General features: G+C 41.3%; 2 protein-coding genes across 2 annotated transcripts in view; one reads left to right on the top strand and one right to left on the bottom strand.

Moving 5' to 3' along the window:
• Positions 1–6,292, top strand: part of gucy2ca (guanylate cyclase 2Ca) — a 30,264-nt gene extending 23,972 nt beyond the window's left edge. Inside the window, exons 24-27 of the mRNA XM_049560980.1 lie at positions 3,347–3,445; positions 3,549–3,643; positions 3,776–3,852; positions 4,045–6,292. Of these exons, the coding sequence (XP_049416937.1) occupies positions 3,347–3,445; positions 3,549–3,643; positions 3,776–3,852; positions 4,045–4,252 (479 nt within the window). The 3' untranslated portion in view covers positions 4,253–6,292. The remainder of the gene's footprint in view (positions 1–3,346; positions 3,446–3,548; positions 3,644–3,775; positions 3,853–4,044) is intronic.
• A 59-nt stretch (positions 6,293–6,351) lies between these two features.
• Positions 6,352–11,190, bottom strand: LOC125879412 (uncharacterized). Its single transcript, XM_049561281.1, has 3 exons — positions 10,940–11,190; positions 10,257–10,460; positions 6,352–6,914 (listed from the first exon to the last, which is right to left on the bottom strand). The coding sequence occupies exons 1-3, from the start codon at positions 11,037–11,039 to the stop codon at positions 6,592–6,594; spliced, it is 627 nt and encodes a 208-aa protein (XP_049417238.1). The 5' UTR covers positions 11,040–11,190; the 3' UTR covers positions 6,352–6,591.
• Between the last annotated feature and the right edge of the window lie 3,559 nt (positions 11,191–14,749).

Below are 14,749 nucleotides of genomic sequence, written 5' to 3'. Positions count from 1 at the left end.
TTACGCAAGTTTTATGCCTCGGTTCAGTCCACTAAGCCTGGGTGAGTACAAAACTTTCACCAAAAGATGTCGAATCCGGTCGCTTTTAATGCACTTCGCAGAGGCAGACAGCATTATTTATTTAACTAATAATTAGCCGTGTAATAAGCGGGATAATGTATAATGAGCCGGTGAATACTGGGAAAATAACTCCCGACAGGAGAATAGAACTGAAGGGATCCCTTACTTAAAAGTAGCCTATAAATGTTATCACTACTTTTATTTTGTGTGACATTTTACTTTTCCAGTTGTCTTTATCAAAGCACATTTATCTATATCCAATTCCCCCACACAACATTTTCTATTTTCCCTCAATTTATACTTAAATGTGAACTAGTCCATACCCATTGGTAGCTTTGTCACCTTCTACCTATGCCAGTCCTCAACGCCTATGTGCAGTTTCACATAGATTGACCACGTCAGTGAGTAGAAAAACATGGGACAGACAGAATGACTGACTGACAGAATGACACACTGACAGTTTCCGTGATTATGTACAGCATACCATACCATGACTTAGTCATACCAAAAATTAGAAAAAAAAAAAAACCAAACAACATTGGTCCACAGGGGGAGCCACAGCGATCAGTTGCATTTTAGCCATTTTTAAGCATTTTTCTGTTGTTATAGCGCCACCTAGTCTCACCACCAGACAATCAGAGGTCTCCGCCTTATGATAGTCTGGGGACACTCCTTTCTAAAGTGTGTTTAATACACCGGCGAAAACGGCCGGCAACAAAGCAACGCCTCTTGCATTTTTGAAAAGGTCACGCCTTCTTTCGGAAATGTGTGCTCCCCCTTTTCTCGTCCGCAAGGAAACAAACACACAGAGAGCTTGAAAATGGATGCCGAGAGATTTAACTCCGTTTTATCAAACGTGTGCTCATCCGTGAAGAAAATATTTTTTCCAGCGGATGTCTTAGTTACAACATGATTGAGCTAACTGGAGTAGTTTCATGTCGTATCTGACAACGGGAGGCTTTTAACAGATGACGTCCTGATGTTAGCTTTGCTGCTGCTGTTAGCTGTCCCTGTCAGCTGCAGCCACTGATGCTTTCTAGACATAGTGATTTCCCAAAACTGAATAAATACCACACATAGCAACACAAAACTGCTTTGCTAGCTCAATCATGTTGTAACTAAGATATCCGCTGGAAAAGATATTTTTTTCACAGACCGTTTAATGAGTTATTACCTATTACAGACACTGCTAACGGCTAACAGGGCTAACAGCTAACGGTTAGCCCAGCTAAACGTGCACACAGAAATAGTAATGTTTGTTCAATCATTGTGTTTATAGACTTTACAAACATTTGATTAGTCTAAATGGTGATACAGTGATGTGAAAAATGTGATATATAGGCTATATATATAGCTAAAAGCTCTGCTGGTTTTCTGCCTGGAAGTATTTATAAACAACAAGGCGATTCCCTCTACAGTCTGGCCAGATGGATGAGTCATGGCCTTGTAAAAGATTATGTTTGTTTCTTTTAGTTGGCGAGAATGCGTCGCCACAAACGCAACAAACATCCACTAACTTTGACGGTGTTTTCTTCGAGCGCGGCTGAGCCATTTTTTACCGCTACACGTGTTTCTAGTCGGACTCTGTTTACAAACACAAGAGTTCAGCGAGCCACCGAAGGACTGCCCTGCAGATTTACTATTGGTTCTGCAACGTAGGGAGTTTTTTTAAACTCTGAAATTGTATCCGCCCATCTAAACACAAAATCAGGGAGAAAGACATCAGTCTTTAGTTAAGCAAAGCGTCTAAAGACTGACTTGTGAGTCTATAGCGCCACCCAGTTGCCAATTAGAGTTAAATTTCTCCAGTCACCTTGAGGCGTCCTGTTCTACATATCTACCAAGTTTAGTAAAAATCCATATGGCGGTTAGGCCTAGATAAGAAATGAGCTCTCTAGCGCCCCCATTTTGTTTGATGGGGTCAATAATGGAGGGGTCCCCTCAGATTATGTGTGGTCATATGCCTACAAAGTTGCGTGGTGATGGGTGAAACCCTTGAGATGTTCTACACCTTTATGTGATGAGCCACGCCCTCCGCAATATTCATTGCCTTATAGAAGCTCAGTTTGAGTAAGTTTTCCAACTTTTGCCAAGAGGGAACTTTAGATATTGCTCCCTAGATTATGTTCACCCAGTTTCATGCAGATCGCTCAAACTTCCTAGGAAGAGATCCATTTGAAGTGTTTTTCAAAAAATTCAAAATGGCAGAAAATCTATATAAGTGGAAGTTATGGGTTCTTGAGGCAAATGTGTTCCTCATGAGGAGAGCTCCTCATGAGGAACCCCCTTTAGCCAACTGATGTAATATTGCTTCATTGGCATCCTCACATGACCCTCTACCATTGTGCCAAATTTCACATGGATTGACCAAGTCAGTGAGGAGGAAAACGTGGAGCAGACACACCGACAGAGTTTTCGTCATTATATAGTAATAAGATGTGTCTTCACACGTCTGTTGGAGAGGAGTGAGTCAATAGTGATGGCTATATGTGTGAAATAATTTAAAAAACACACAAGGTGGCAATAACACACCGTAACAATGTTAGTGATTAAACTACAAGAAGAATGATCGTAACTCAGTTTTCCTTCTTGTGTGAAATGATGTTACTGACACCTAGTGGCTGAATAATAGAAATGATCGGCTACAGATAAGCCAGACACCAGCAGACATACCTTTCTCATTCATGTCATTATCATAGATGTTAAAAATGATCAGAAATGTTTAAGATAAGGCAGACTTTCTTTATACCGAGGGTACATGCTGTGCACAAGTTGTAACTGGTGCGGCGGTGGCTCAGTCCATAGGGACTTGAGTTGGGAACCGGAGGGTCGCAGCTCAAGTCCCTCTCCGGACTAAATATGGAGCGTCGACTGATAGCTCGGGAGGTGCCAGCTCAACTCTTGGGCACTGCTGAGGTGCCCTTGGGGAAGGCACCAAACCTCCAACTGCTTGGGATGCCTGTCCATGGGCAGCACCCTCACTCTGACATCTCTCCATTTAATATGCATATATATGTAACAGGGTCAATTATACAGCAGTAATATGTTTCAGTTGGATGTTTGATGTCCAGTTTCTGTACGCCTATGTTCACCCTTGGGGGTACCTCACCTTTAAAGGGATGTCTCCCATTGTGCCTCTCCCCTTTTGCTGTTGTGCTCCGTGGGAGAGAGGCTTGAGTTATGTGGTCTTAACTGATGGAGGATTTTGTTTTTACATTCTTGCTGTCTTGCTTGCCTCCCAAGATATCTGGGCCTCTTCATATCATATATGTGTATTTGTATGTAGGACCGTGTGCAGCAGGAGTGGTGGGGAACAAGATGCCTCGCTACTGCCTTTTTGGAGATACAGTCAACACTGCATCACGCATGGAGTCCACGGGCCTGCGTAAGAGATGACACACACACACGATAAAGTATTTTAACCAAGTTACATGATTGATTCTGATCTTAAGAGACTCTCATGATTCTTTCTCATGTCATCTGTTCAGCTCTGAGAATCCACGTCAGCCGGTCCACCATCAACATCCTACAGAGGACAGACTGCAAGTTTGAGTATGAACAAAGAGGAGAGACGTACCTGAAGGTTAGCCGGGTTTGCTTTGGCTTTTTATGTTCTCATCTATCCTGGGATTTACATCAAATGTGAGCCATATAAACTGTCGTTACTACTCTTATTTCCTGTGTGTGTGTGCGTCCATGCGTACCTGACCAACAGGGTAAAGGCAAAGAGATGACATACTGGTTAACAGGAGTGACTGGGGGGAACTACAACCTGCCGACACCTCCGACAGCGTGAGTGAAACACAATGTCAGCTACATTTTCTCCAAACACTAAAAAACACAGTTTATTAATATGTATGCATAGATTAATGTATAATGTGATGATGATTATTACCCACCCTAATGTATGAGTTGAGAAATTGTAGAAGCCTATTCCCACATTTGCATCCATAATCTAAAATAATCCTCTCATCACTGACTCAGGGAGAACTTCCAGCGGCTCCAGCAGGACCTGGCCGAGATGATCGTATCCAGTCTAGAGAGCCGTGGAGTCGGAAGTGAGAGCTTTAAAATGAGGAAGACCCTGTCCACCAAAGTGCGCCGGAGGGAGACCAACAGCAGCCTGCAGGGGGAGAACCAGCCAGAGTACTTCCACCTGGCTGTCACTGACAACCCAAGCACCTACCTGTGATGAGAGGAGCTTTACCACCAAGAGGACATTGTAGAAAAGTGTCATAGGTTTTACCTGCTTGAATCAGCACTGCTGGGTTTCTGTAAGTGACAGTGGAGCAGCGGTGGAACAAGCAGGCGTGTTTAAAGTGAGACTTTATTTGTTAATGTAATGATAAATGTGCCTGCCATAGGGTCTCGGTTCTCTTTGCTCTTCGACACTTTTTCACTTCAACACCGCATTAGATGAACAGTTTATCAGTCTGTTTTTGATAAAGGAATACTTCACCCCCATGATCACTGAGATGCCACTCACTCACCCCATGTTAGGTTGAATCTGGGAAAAATGCTTCCACGGTGAATGAAGAATCCAAAAACTGAGGATATTCTCGCTGACTTGGAAAAATCAACAGCAACAGCATCCGTTCACAAACTCTTACACAACTTGTGCAGTGTAAACCAAGTCTCATTTATCTGATGTATGTAGCTGTCCATTAAATCTAGAGTAGAAGGGACACTCCTTCAAGGACAGCATGTGCACGTCTTGGCCAGAGAAGACAGATGGTTTGAAAGAGGCGTGAAAGAAGACATCTACGTTAAATTGGAACGACCATCGTTAAACGGAGGAGGTGGCCTACGACACCACTTATCATCCACCTTCAATGCAGTCTTGGCATCCTTCCCCAGACGACTTTTCACCCTTTCACACCTGGACCCATCTGATGCTAACGACACACATGATGGTCGGGTGGGTCAACGACTCACATGTGACCTTAACGACTCTGTAAGTGTCCCCCCCGCACACAGAGTCCATTAGAGCTGAAGGAGCCTCTTGGTTGAGAGGTGAAGCGTCTTCAAGGAACTCAAGCAAGTCCAGATGCCGCCGATCTAGCATTTAAGGTAATGGGAATATGTTAGTGCAAACATTTCAACCTGTAATTTGTCTGACTGAAATATTAATGTCTCTGCAAAAGTACATGTGTTTGTGACGTACCAAGCATACGACTGCATAAATGAGACTTGGATTATACTGTTCGAGTTGTGGAAGAGTTTCTAACCAGTGTTTTGCTGTTGATAAATGTGTACCCCTATGACTTCAATTCATCTTTGGATTCTTCGTTCACCGAGAAAAGCAAAGCTTTTTTCCTGAATTCAGTGTAACACAGGGTGATGAATTGACATATGAATGCTCATTTGGGAGTGAAGCATTACTTTAAACCAGTGGTTCCCAACTGGTCCAACCACAGGGTCCAGATTTCTCTTTAGTCATTCGTTCGAGGTCCACACAGTTTAATATATTTGACGTCACACTTGTGTTTGATCATGTTGTGGAGCTAGTTTGCTGTCTCTGTCAAGGAGATGTCCGTTATTCACTCACTCTACAACAGGAAACGACACTTCAAAATAAAAGCTCTGTGCTGTAAATTCACTGCACTTAAAAATAAAGTGTGGTTTTACAAACTTTAAGAGCTCACTTGGAGTCCATTCAGAATGAACCTGCGACCCACCAGTTGGGAACCACTGCTTTAAAATGAAAAATCCGCTCTCAGGTACTTACTGAATATCATTTAAGATGTTTGTTTCAGTAACAAATAGTAAAAGTGGCCTAAAGATGAGTAAATCTGCCAGTATATGTTTTGATACTGTCACTAGGGGGCGCCAAAGTGGCATTTTCCCATAAATAATGGCTATAAATTGTACCTGGAAATGTGTTAGGAGGACTTTTCTTATTTCTGTTTTGTAACACACAACCTTCCTGCCCTGTGGACAGTGATAAGTCACACATAGCTATCATCACACCTACATGGGTCTTAGTGTGACTCCTCCTTTGAGATCTATTTAAAAACAACACAATCCTAATGATGATACTGAGTGTACTCTTCTTGACTGTACTTTGAACAGGTCTCCGTTTAGGTTTAGATGTTGCCTGCAGGAAGCTCACTGATTGAGAAAGTTTGACATAATTATTTACCGTGTAAATAGCCTTTTCTGCTGCAGAGACAGTGGCACTATATCCAAGCAGTACTTGTCGTAATATAGCGGAGATCTGAGAATATTTCTCTTTCACAACACAACAATGCTACCTTTGTTTTCAGAACATCAGAAATGTTTCTGTGATGATTTTGGTTTTGTGTTTTATTAAAATATAGCATAAGATTCAGAGCAGTTTTTTTGTTTCGTCTTTTAACAACACTTTGCAGCAAAGTACACGACACCATAAACAGTCTTACACGGTATTATTGGACACCAATCTACATCATGACACTTGTATTCATCAAGCAAGGCAGTGAGATAAAACAACAGCAGTAGAAAATTGTTTTAAAAAACATGTTAGAAGGATATCCACACACACACACAGCCCTACACAGTTTTAGTCGTAACTAACGCGGTACCACCCAGCTCTGTGGCAGGAAGTGGGATGCGGTGTTCCCTCACTGTGCTGCACGCAGGCGGCCCTCTGCCCCCTTCTGTCCCAGCATGCTTTGCGGGGTCCCTGCATGCAGTGAAGCCCTCCTCCCACTTTGAGCCTGTCTGGGCCCCCAGGTGCAGGTGAGGGCAGGGTGAAGGGGCCCATGCTGCTCCCAGCAACATCTCAGCCTGACCGTTTCTCTCTGGAGGCGGCAGGTAGATTTTGGCAGGTGGCTCTGTTTTCTGAAGAGGCTCCTGACGCCGTTCTGCATCCTCTGCAACACAAACAAGCAAAACATGAGTGTGTCACTGAATATCTAGTTTGAGTTCAATATATTGTGTGACAGGAGCTCCTTGAACAAACGTTGTATGACTGAACTGGAGCTCTCTTTACATATCAAGAGAGCCACTCAGTCTGCCGTGGCAGGGAGTCATCGGTCATGGAAAACCTGGAAGAATCAGTAAAATCCTTGAAAGTTTTGGAGGAGTTAGGGAATTTTGTTGTGTGTACCAAAACTAATTGTTATAGTAATCTTCCATGTGATGTAACACAACTGCAAATGTATTTTCTGTATGTAGCTCTAATATGTGGCGATGTGAGACATTTTGTTGACCATCTCGTATGTTTCTTCATTTTCTCCCCACGTCACGTCTCCCTGCATGTACGCCAGCTGGCTGAAATTCATTCAATTGAACCACCACATCACTGCTGATCGCCACACAAGACAATGAATATAAAGGGAAACTTTGCTGATATTGAACCAGCTGTGTGGCATCGCAGTGTGTATTTATTCATACATTTATAGAACACTAATTCCTCCTCTTAGTCGACTTCTGTCTAAAACACCTTTTCACCATTTTAGGATGAGCATCAGACTCCTGCGTTACATCATGTGTGAAACAATGATGTGTTTCACAGCAGCTAAGTGGGCAAAGCTGAATGTCCCCACTCTGCTAATCTAGTTTTTGACATTCCTGGCTGTCACATGGATAAAGGTCTATTGACAGACAATTTACTCAGTGAGGACAAAACCATGCTGTTGATAAAGTGAATCTTGTTCCTCCTCAGTCCTGAGATTTAGTTTTAATTAATGGGGTTAAGACTTCCATTCCAGGAGATTAAAGTTATGGTCATGATTATGTTGGTATATTTATCACATAAAGCAGAAAAGCTCGGGCAGATAAAGGCTTTCATCTGCACAAGGGCCACTCAGAGAAGCCACTGTGCATAAAGGCATGCTGATCACATGACTGTCAGGGTTATTTTTAAATTCAAGATTAAATCAGCATGTTCAGATATCTTGCGTTAAAGATACAAGATGATGCCTCCCTGTCCACCAGGCCACACTTTTACATGGAGCCGTTATACGACAAAGTGCACGCAATCCTGCTGTTGGTGCCTCTCTGTGTATCTTTCTGTCAGTTTAAGTGTTTATAAGCTTGTGTGAGACCTCATTTGTCCTGCCTAACCAAAGGATGTGTGTTGAAACCAGAATAGCTGGTAAGAAAGCGGGGCTGACCCATGGGACGTCTGAGAAGAAGAGAACAGAAACTGTGGAGTTTCTACTGTGATGAACGTCACACTTCATCACCTGCCTGCCTGCAGCCCTACTTCCTCCGCACCACTCTCAGACACTTGCTCTACATGTCAGATCCTCGCCTTGCAGTAAGAGAAATGGCCGCCACTGGTTGAAGACTTTAAAAAACGACATGGTGTCCTGATGTAAAAGAAGTCATGGAAATAAGATTTAACCCAAAACCTGAAGGATCAGCTGTTATCTCTGCAGTTAATATCTCTGGCTCTTTAGTGATACACTCTGACGTGACTATATATTATATTTCAGCAGCTGCTTCTTTAAGGAGAGTTTAATCTGTTTAGGTGTTTAAACTTCTATAATGACACTGATATTTTCAAAATTAAGTCACAGATAGTTGATTTTTACACACAGTATTTCAAAATGTATCTATTCAATGCAAAAATGCTTCAATTTCTTCAGCGTTTTCCCAGAAACCTCACTCTGAAGCTTCTGAAAGAGCATTTAAAGGTCCAGTGTGTAGGGTTTAGGAGGATATATAGGGGGTATAATCACCTGGAAATAAGTCTGTTTTCATTACCTTACAATGAACCGTTTATATCTACATAAGGAGCGTGTCCCCTGTGGTGTACTGCCATGTTTCTACTGTAGCCAAGGACGGACAAACCAAACACAGTGTCCACCAGGGGCGATTGCTCTGAGACAACAAGGGAGGCTGAACTTCCCTAAAATTTCATAGAAGAAATGGTCAAATATGCAGTATTGAATTTACATTAAAATAAGAATTTACACTGCATTAAACGTGCGCTACGATGCGTTTCACATCACGACTATGATGTTCAAACGTCAGCTGTTTATCACCGGTTTTCAAACGCGACCTCCCTGTCCTACATTCTCGTGTCAGTGTGGTGGACGCGGAGCCTCCAGGCATTCCTATGAGACAGCGCTGAGCAGGTTTTTTTCATGCTGCAAAGTGAGACAGTCATTGGATAAATGCGACAAAAACGTCCCAGGGAGGCTCAGCTTCCCTGGGACCTAATGGAGTGGTAGGCGGGAGAGGACGCTCGGTGTCTGCATGATGATAGGAGGAGTTGTCTAAAAGGCTGAATCCCTTTGTGACTGGCAGCGCTTTGGAAATACACACCGGCATCGTCGCATTTCGAGCTCAGTCCCAATGTAGAACTGCTTCATTCAGCGTTTTGCTAGATTAAATCAGTGGTTCCCAACTGGTGGGTCATGGTTTATTTTCAAATGCTGTTTCCTGCTGTAGATTGAGTGGCTAACTGACCAGTCTGGGGCCGTTAGTGGCTGTTTTGGTAAAGTACCGGAACCAGGGGCAAGTGAGACAGGATCCGGAATTTGATGGATGCGCTTTTCCGTCAAAATAAAAGCACCAAGCTAATAAAAATGTGGTGAAACTTTTAATTTAAAGAACATAACTTACAAAAAAAGCCCCAAGCCATTAAGTTAATCGATTCTCTTACACCCCTCATCGCCCCAAATCGATGGTGCGCCAGAATTTAAAGTTTTACTTTGGTGAACACTTTTACTTTGGTGAATTTGGTGAATTCTGCATCCGCTCTCCAGACCGGAACCAGAATCTAGACAAAATTCAGAGTGAATAAAAACGCAAACTAGCTTGACGACATGTTCAAATGCAGGTATGATGTTGAATATATCATAACTCACCCACTGCTTCATATGGTGCGCACAATACTAAGCAATATTTGACAAGGATTCATGGGTAACAGATAGCCTAACATCAGTGTTGTGTACTGTGTATTAATTTATTATTATTTTCTTCTTACAAATAGGCTTGCTATAAAATATATTTGCTCATAATGTGTTAGAGTCATGTTAATGTGTTTAATTGTTGAAAAAAATGCAGTGACTCTGAGGACCTTCTAAGGCTTGCAGACCTCCTGTTGAAGACCCATGATTTCAACAATTATTCAACCTCTCCAGAAAAGTGAACAGAATGCTGAAGCTTAACAGTCAGCTGCTAAGCATCCTGGGATATGTAGGCCTTTATGTGAACCTTGAGCAAATCAAATAAATCATTTAAACCCTCACTGCCCTTACCTGAGATGCTGATGTTGCGGGTCTGTCGCTTGTATATGACAAACCACAGAACCAGAGCCACGATGGACCCCACTGTGGCCAGCACCACAAAGATCCACAGAGCCGGACTCAGCAGCATCACTGAGTCGGCCTCAGGTGACCGACTCAGTGATGCTGGGGGTGGGGTCTTGGCTGTAAATTGGACCAAATCAGCCAGGGGCGGCTCTAAGGGGAAAACAGATGGATGAAGTACCTCAACAGAAAAACAGTTCACATTCTCAACAGCTGTAAACACCACATTGTAAAGAACATGAGCACAAACTGGGGTTTATTAGCATTAATTGTTTATTAGTTCCTCACTTGGCAATAAAAATAATACCTAAAATGTTTATTCAAGACCAGCAGATCTTATCTTAAAGCAGGAGCGCTGTGCCTCCATCGTCAACTGATAGATAATGTAGTTTTTTAACTGTGCACAGATGTAGTCACCTGAACGCTTTACATTACAGAGGAGAAAAAACAAATCATCTGTGAAGTTTTAGATGGCCACAAGGGTTCAAATCAACATCAAAAAGTCAAACTTGGTCCAAATCCAAGACTGCCTCAGAGAGGTTTTCAGACTATAGAGAACATCTGCGCTCAGGAGGAAGGCAGGAGGAGGATTTTTTAGAAGAAAAAAGATGAGTAAGTTCGGTGAGACTCACCTGATGGTGGATCAGGTTCAGGTCTGGTTTCCCTCACGCTCGGGAAACACATATTGAGCAGGCTGTCCCACTTTTGGTGAGGACCACAGTCCCTGCCCATGGCTGAAGCAATGTGGAGACCTGCTGCTGTGTTACCCTCGGCTAAAGCTGTGTTTGTGACACGAACCGAAAAAACAGTGTAGCTGAAAACAGATCTGTGAGGCACAGAGGAGGGACGTGACGGGAGAATTTATGAGATGAATGCAGAGTGTCTAACAGACGTTTCAGTTCCTTCATTTCATAGGAAAGGGTGAATCACTACATGTGTCCCCTGGGGCAGAAAGGCAGAGAGAACTTAATGCGTTTCTGTTTCAAAAACAAAGAGGTCCTGGGAGGTCACGTGACCTGCAGATAAGATGGCTCGCCAACTTTAATCCATCTTCCTCATACTTGTAATTCAGCAACCAGTCACTGTGAACGGTTAAACCTCCTTTCTATCATGGGGGATGGTTTTAGAGGCAAAATGGTTCCAGAGCCCAAGAAAGACAAAGAGAATTTTGAGTCACTTAACCCTTTCATGCATGAATTACTATGATCTCAGTCAAGATTTTTTTTCTTGAGTGTTTTATTCCTCTTTAGGCATGAAAAATTAAATTATGAAGTTCATTTTTACATGTCCACTGTTTAAGTTTTCAACTGAAGAAATACAAACCAGTTTAAAAAATTATAAATAATCACGTGAAACTATAAAAAAAAAAGTGTTTTTAATGCTGCTAATGTTAAATTAGTGTGTTCACATATTCTAACATGTTCATATACTGTTCAATGCCATGCAAAGGCATTGAACTCTGCTCCCGACTCCTCAGCATCTCCCCTCTCTCTTTCTACTAATGGATGAAAGGCTTAGCTGGAAGCCACACATTAAACATGTGCAGTCATAAACAAAGCAAAGCAGATCCTGGATTGCAAGTCCCTTCACACTCTCTACCGTTGTCTAGTCTTGCCATATGTACACTGAGTGTGCTGAGGTGTGGGGAAACTGCTATAAAACTTCACTACAGTCACTAAGCGCAAGTCTAGCCAGCTGAATGAGGACAAGACAGAAGTCTTACTCTTTGGCCTCCCAGGTCATACTACTGCTAACGCCCAGAACTTCCACCTCTCCTCCTATATCACACCGCATTCAAAGAACCTGGGTGTTTTATTTGACAGTAACTTAAGTTTTAACAGGCATGTAAATTCAGTTGTCAGGTCCAGTTTCTTTCAGCTCAGAACCATTTCAAAGATCAGGCACTTCCTATCACCTTCAGACCAAGAAAGAGTTCATGCATTCATAACATCCAGGCTGGATTACTGCAACTCCCTCTACTCAGGTATTATTCAGACCACCGTCTTCCGTCTCCAACTAGTCCAAAACGCTGCTGCCCGGTTATTAGCAAGAACAAACAAGTGAGACCACATCAAAATTCTTCTGATTGTTTATAAATCCCTCCATGGTCTCGGCCCTTCATATATCTCAGAACTTCTCACCCCTTACACCACCACCAGAACCCTCAGATCCTCAGACCGTGGTGTGTTGGCTGTGCCATGTTCACAGAAAACAAAGGCGGGTGACCAGGCCTTTTCTGTTGCAGCCCCTCGGCTCTGGAACAGCCTGCCAGAAGCCATTAGAAGGTCTGACCCTGTTGAGGCTTTTAAGAAGCACCTTAAGACCCATTTTTAGTCTTTGGCTTTTAATAGCATTTAATCTGTTTTTATTTTCATCTGATCACCCTGGGTTGTAATAACTTTTATTTCTATTCTTTTTTAAATTGATGTTGGTCTGTACTTTACATGTCTTTATGCCTATGTGTATATGACATGTTGCCTGTGAAGCACTTTGGTGCAAATGCTCTTTGCTTTTTAAGGTGCTATATAAATGAAATAAACCTGAAACTTGAAACTAATCACTCTACAAAAGAGAGCAATAAAGACCATTCATAAGGTCGGCTATTTGGAACACACTTGTAGGAGCCACTTAATCTCATGTATAGTTTGCTTAATATCTTTAAAGTAAATATAAATAATATGGTTGCACTGTTTAAATGTAAATTGTTGACGTGTATGTGTATTTGTGGTGTTGGTCCCTAGAGGGCAACATGTCCCTACCTGCACAGGAAGTCTCAGGACAGGTGAAGGGCTACAGGTCAGAGGTTAGTCAATTGTTTGTCTAGACTGACACACATGAGGTGAAGGGATACACGGTTCTTACCGTGAGGTATGTGATGTTTCTCCTGATTCAACTATTCCAGACGCATCTATTTCAATAAGGTAAGTTTCCTCTGTAACCTGCGGCATTTCAATATTTTTACAATAAATGGGAACGTCTCACCCAAATGCAAAAGGATTGTTTGGACATTGTGATTCCAGTAGACGTGCGTTAAAGAACTCCCCTAATCACCCATGCTCTGTGTGACTAATTTGTTTTGGATAGTCACCACAACACTAATCAATTATTTCTACTGTCAAAATTGTCATAATAATAATCTGAGGGGTGAATACAACTTTAAAATACTAAGCATACGCACAACTATGAAAAGTTTGTGTATCGATTACTGGTGTGAAAGTATGGAACAGTGTGAGTGAGGAAATGAAGCAATGTCCAAGCAAAAATTAGTTTAAATCAATGTACAAAAATATGGTTTTCACAAGGTACAGCAATGGGGTGAACAGAGAGGCGTAGTATTGTATTATTAAGAATATTATTAATAATGGTATTATAAAACTACTAATGGTAAAAATCTTGTCAATAATATAATGTATTAAGTATCTCTAATATATTGGTATAGATAATCGATAATATAGAAAATATACTGGTTTAGATAATATGGTATTGTATGATATGGTCTTCTATATATATAGTATGATATATTATTGTATATTTTATTATTGTATGTTGTTTTGTATGATACAGTGTATAATGTTGGTTGTGTGTATGGTGTTATATATACATATATTGTGTTGCTGAAATTATATATTCAAAGTTGTGGAATAACTATTTATTCAGGATTAATAATGAATTAAAGTAATTTTACTATTAATAACTTTTGATAAGATATATAAGATCTTTGCTCAATGTAAGGCAACGCACAAATGCGCATCAATGTACAATCGTGCGGTAATTATATTGTGTCTTATTTATGCAAGCGTGCATGGATATATGTTTGTATGTGAAGAAGCTAATTATTATGTATACATTTATATATATATATTTATTTTTGGAAAAGGGGTGGGGATTAATGAGTTTTACTTCCTCTCACTCCTTTTCGAATATGTTTACAGGCCTTTTTTCTTTCTTTTCTCTCTTCTATTTTGTGTTTTCTAATATCATGGCTCACTTGACTTGTTTTGCATGATTTGGGAGGGCTTGTTGATATTTTTGTTACATATTTGAAATGAAAATGACAAACAAACAAACTCCCTCCTGTACCTACCCCCCCTCCCTCTTTCAGCTCCATCATCTTCACTCCTCACCCCCCACCCACCTCCTCCTAGTGAACTATATCATTTTTTTCTGCAAAAATAACAAAAACATTGTCAAAATATTGTTTCTGTTACAAAAACTGTAAATGACATTTTAATAACTTAAATCAATTGATTTACAGCTCAGAACATCACTGCACATAAGGTATTTTCAAGAACAAGGTTGCAGTAATTTGTTTATTAATTGTAGTGGACAGATGATTAATTGCAGTTTCCTCACAGCATAAAATTAATACTTGGAAAATTTAGCAACAGTATTACTCTTTAGATGTTACTTGATATCGCCAGATTTTTTTATTTACCAGGGTA

The sequence above is a fragment of the Epinephelus fuscoguttatus genome, linkage group LG19 (genome assembly GCF_011397635.1).
Source record: "Epinephelus fuscoguttatus linkage group LG19, E.fuscoguttatus.final_Chr_v1".
In the NCBI taxonomy this organism is placed as follows: Eukaryota; Metazoa; Chordata; class Actinopteri; order Perciformes; family Serranidae; genus Epinephelus; species Epinephelus fuscoguttatus.
This window is presented reverse-complemented; position numbering and strand designations above follow the sequence as displayed.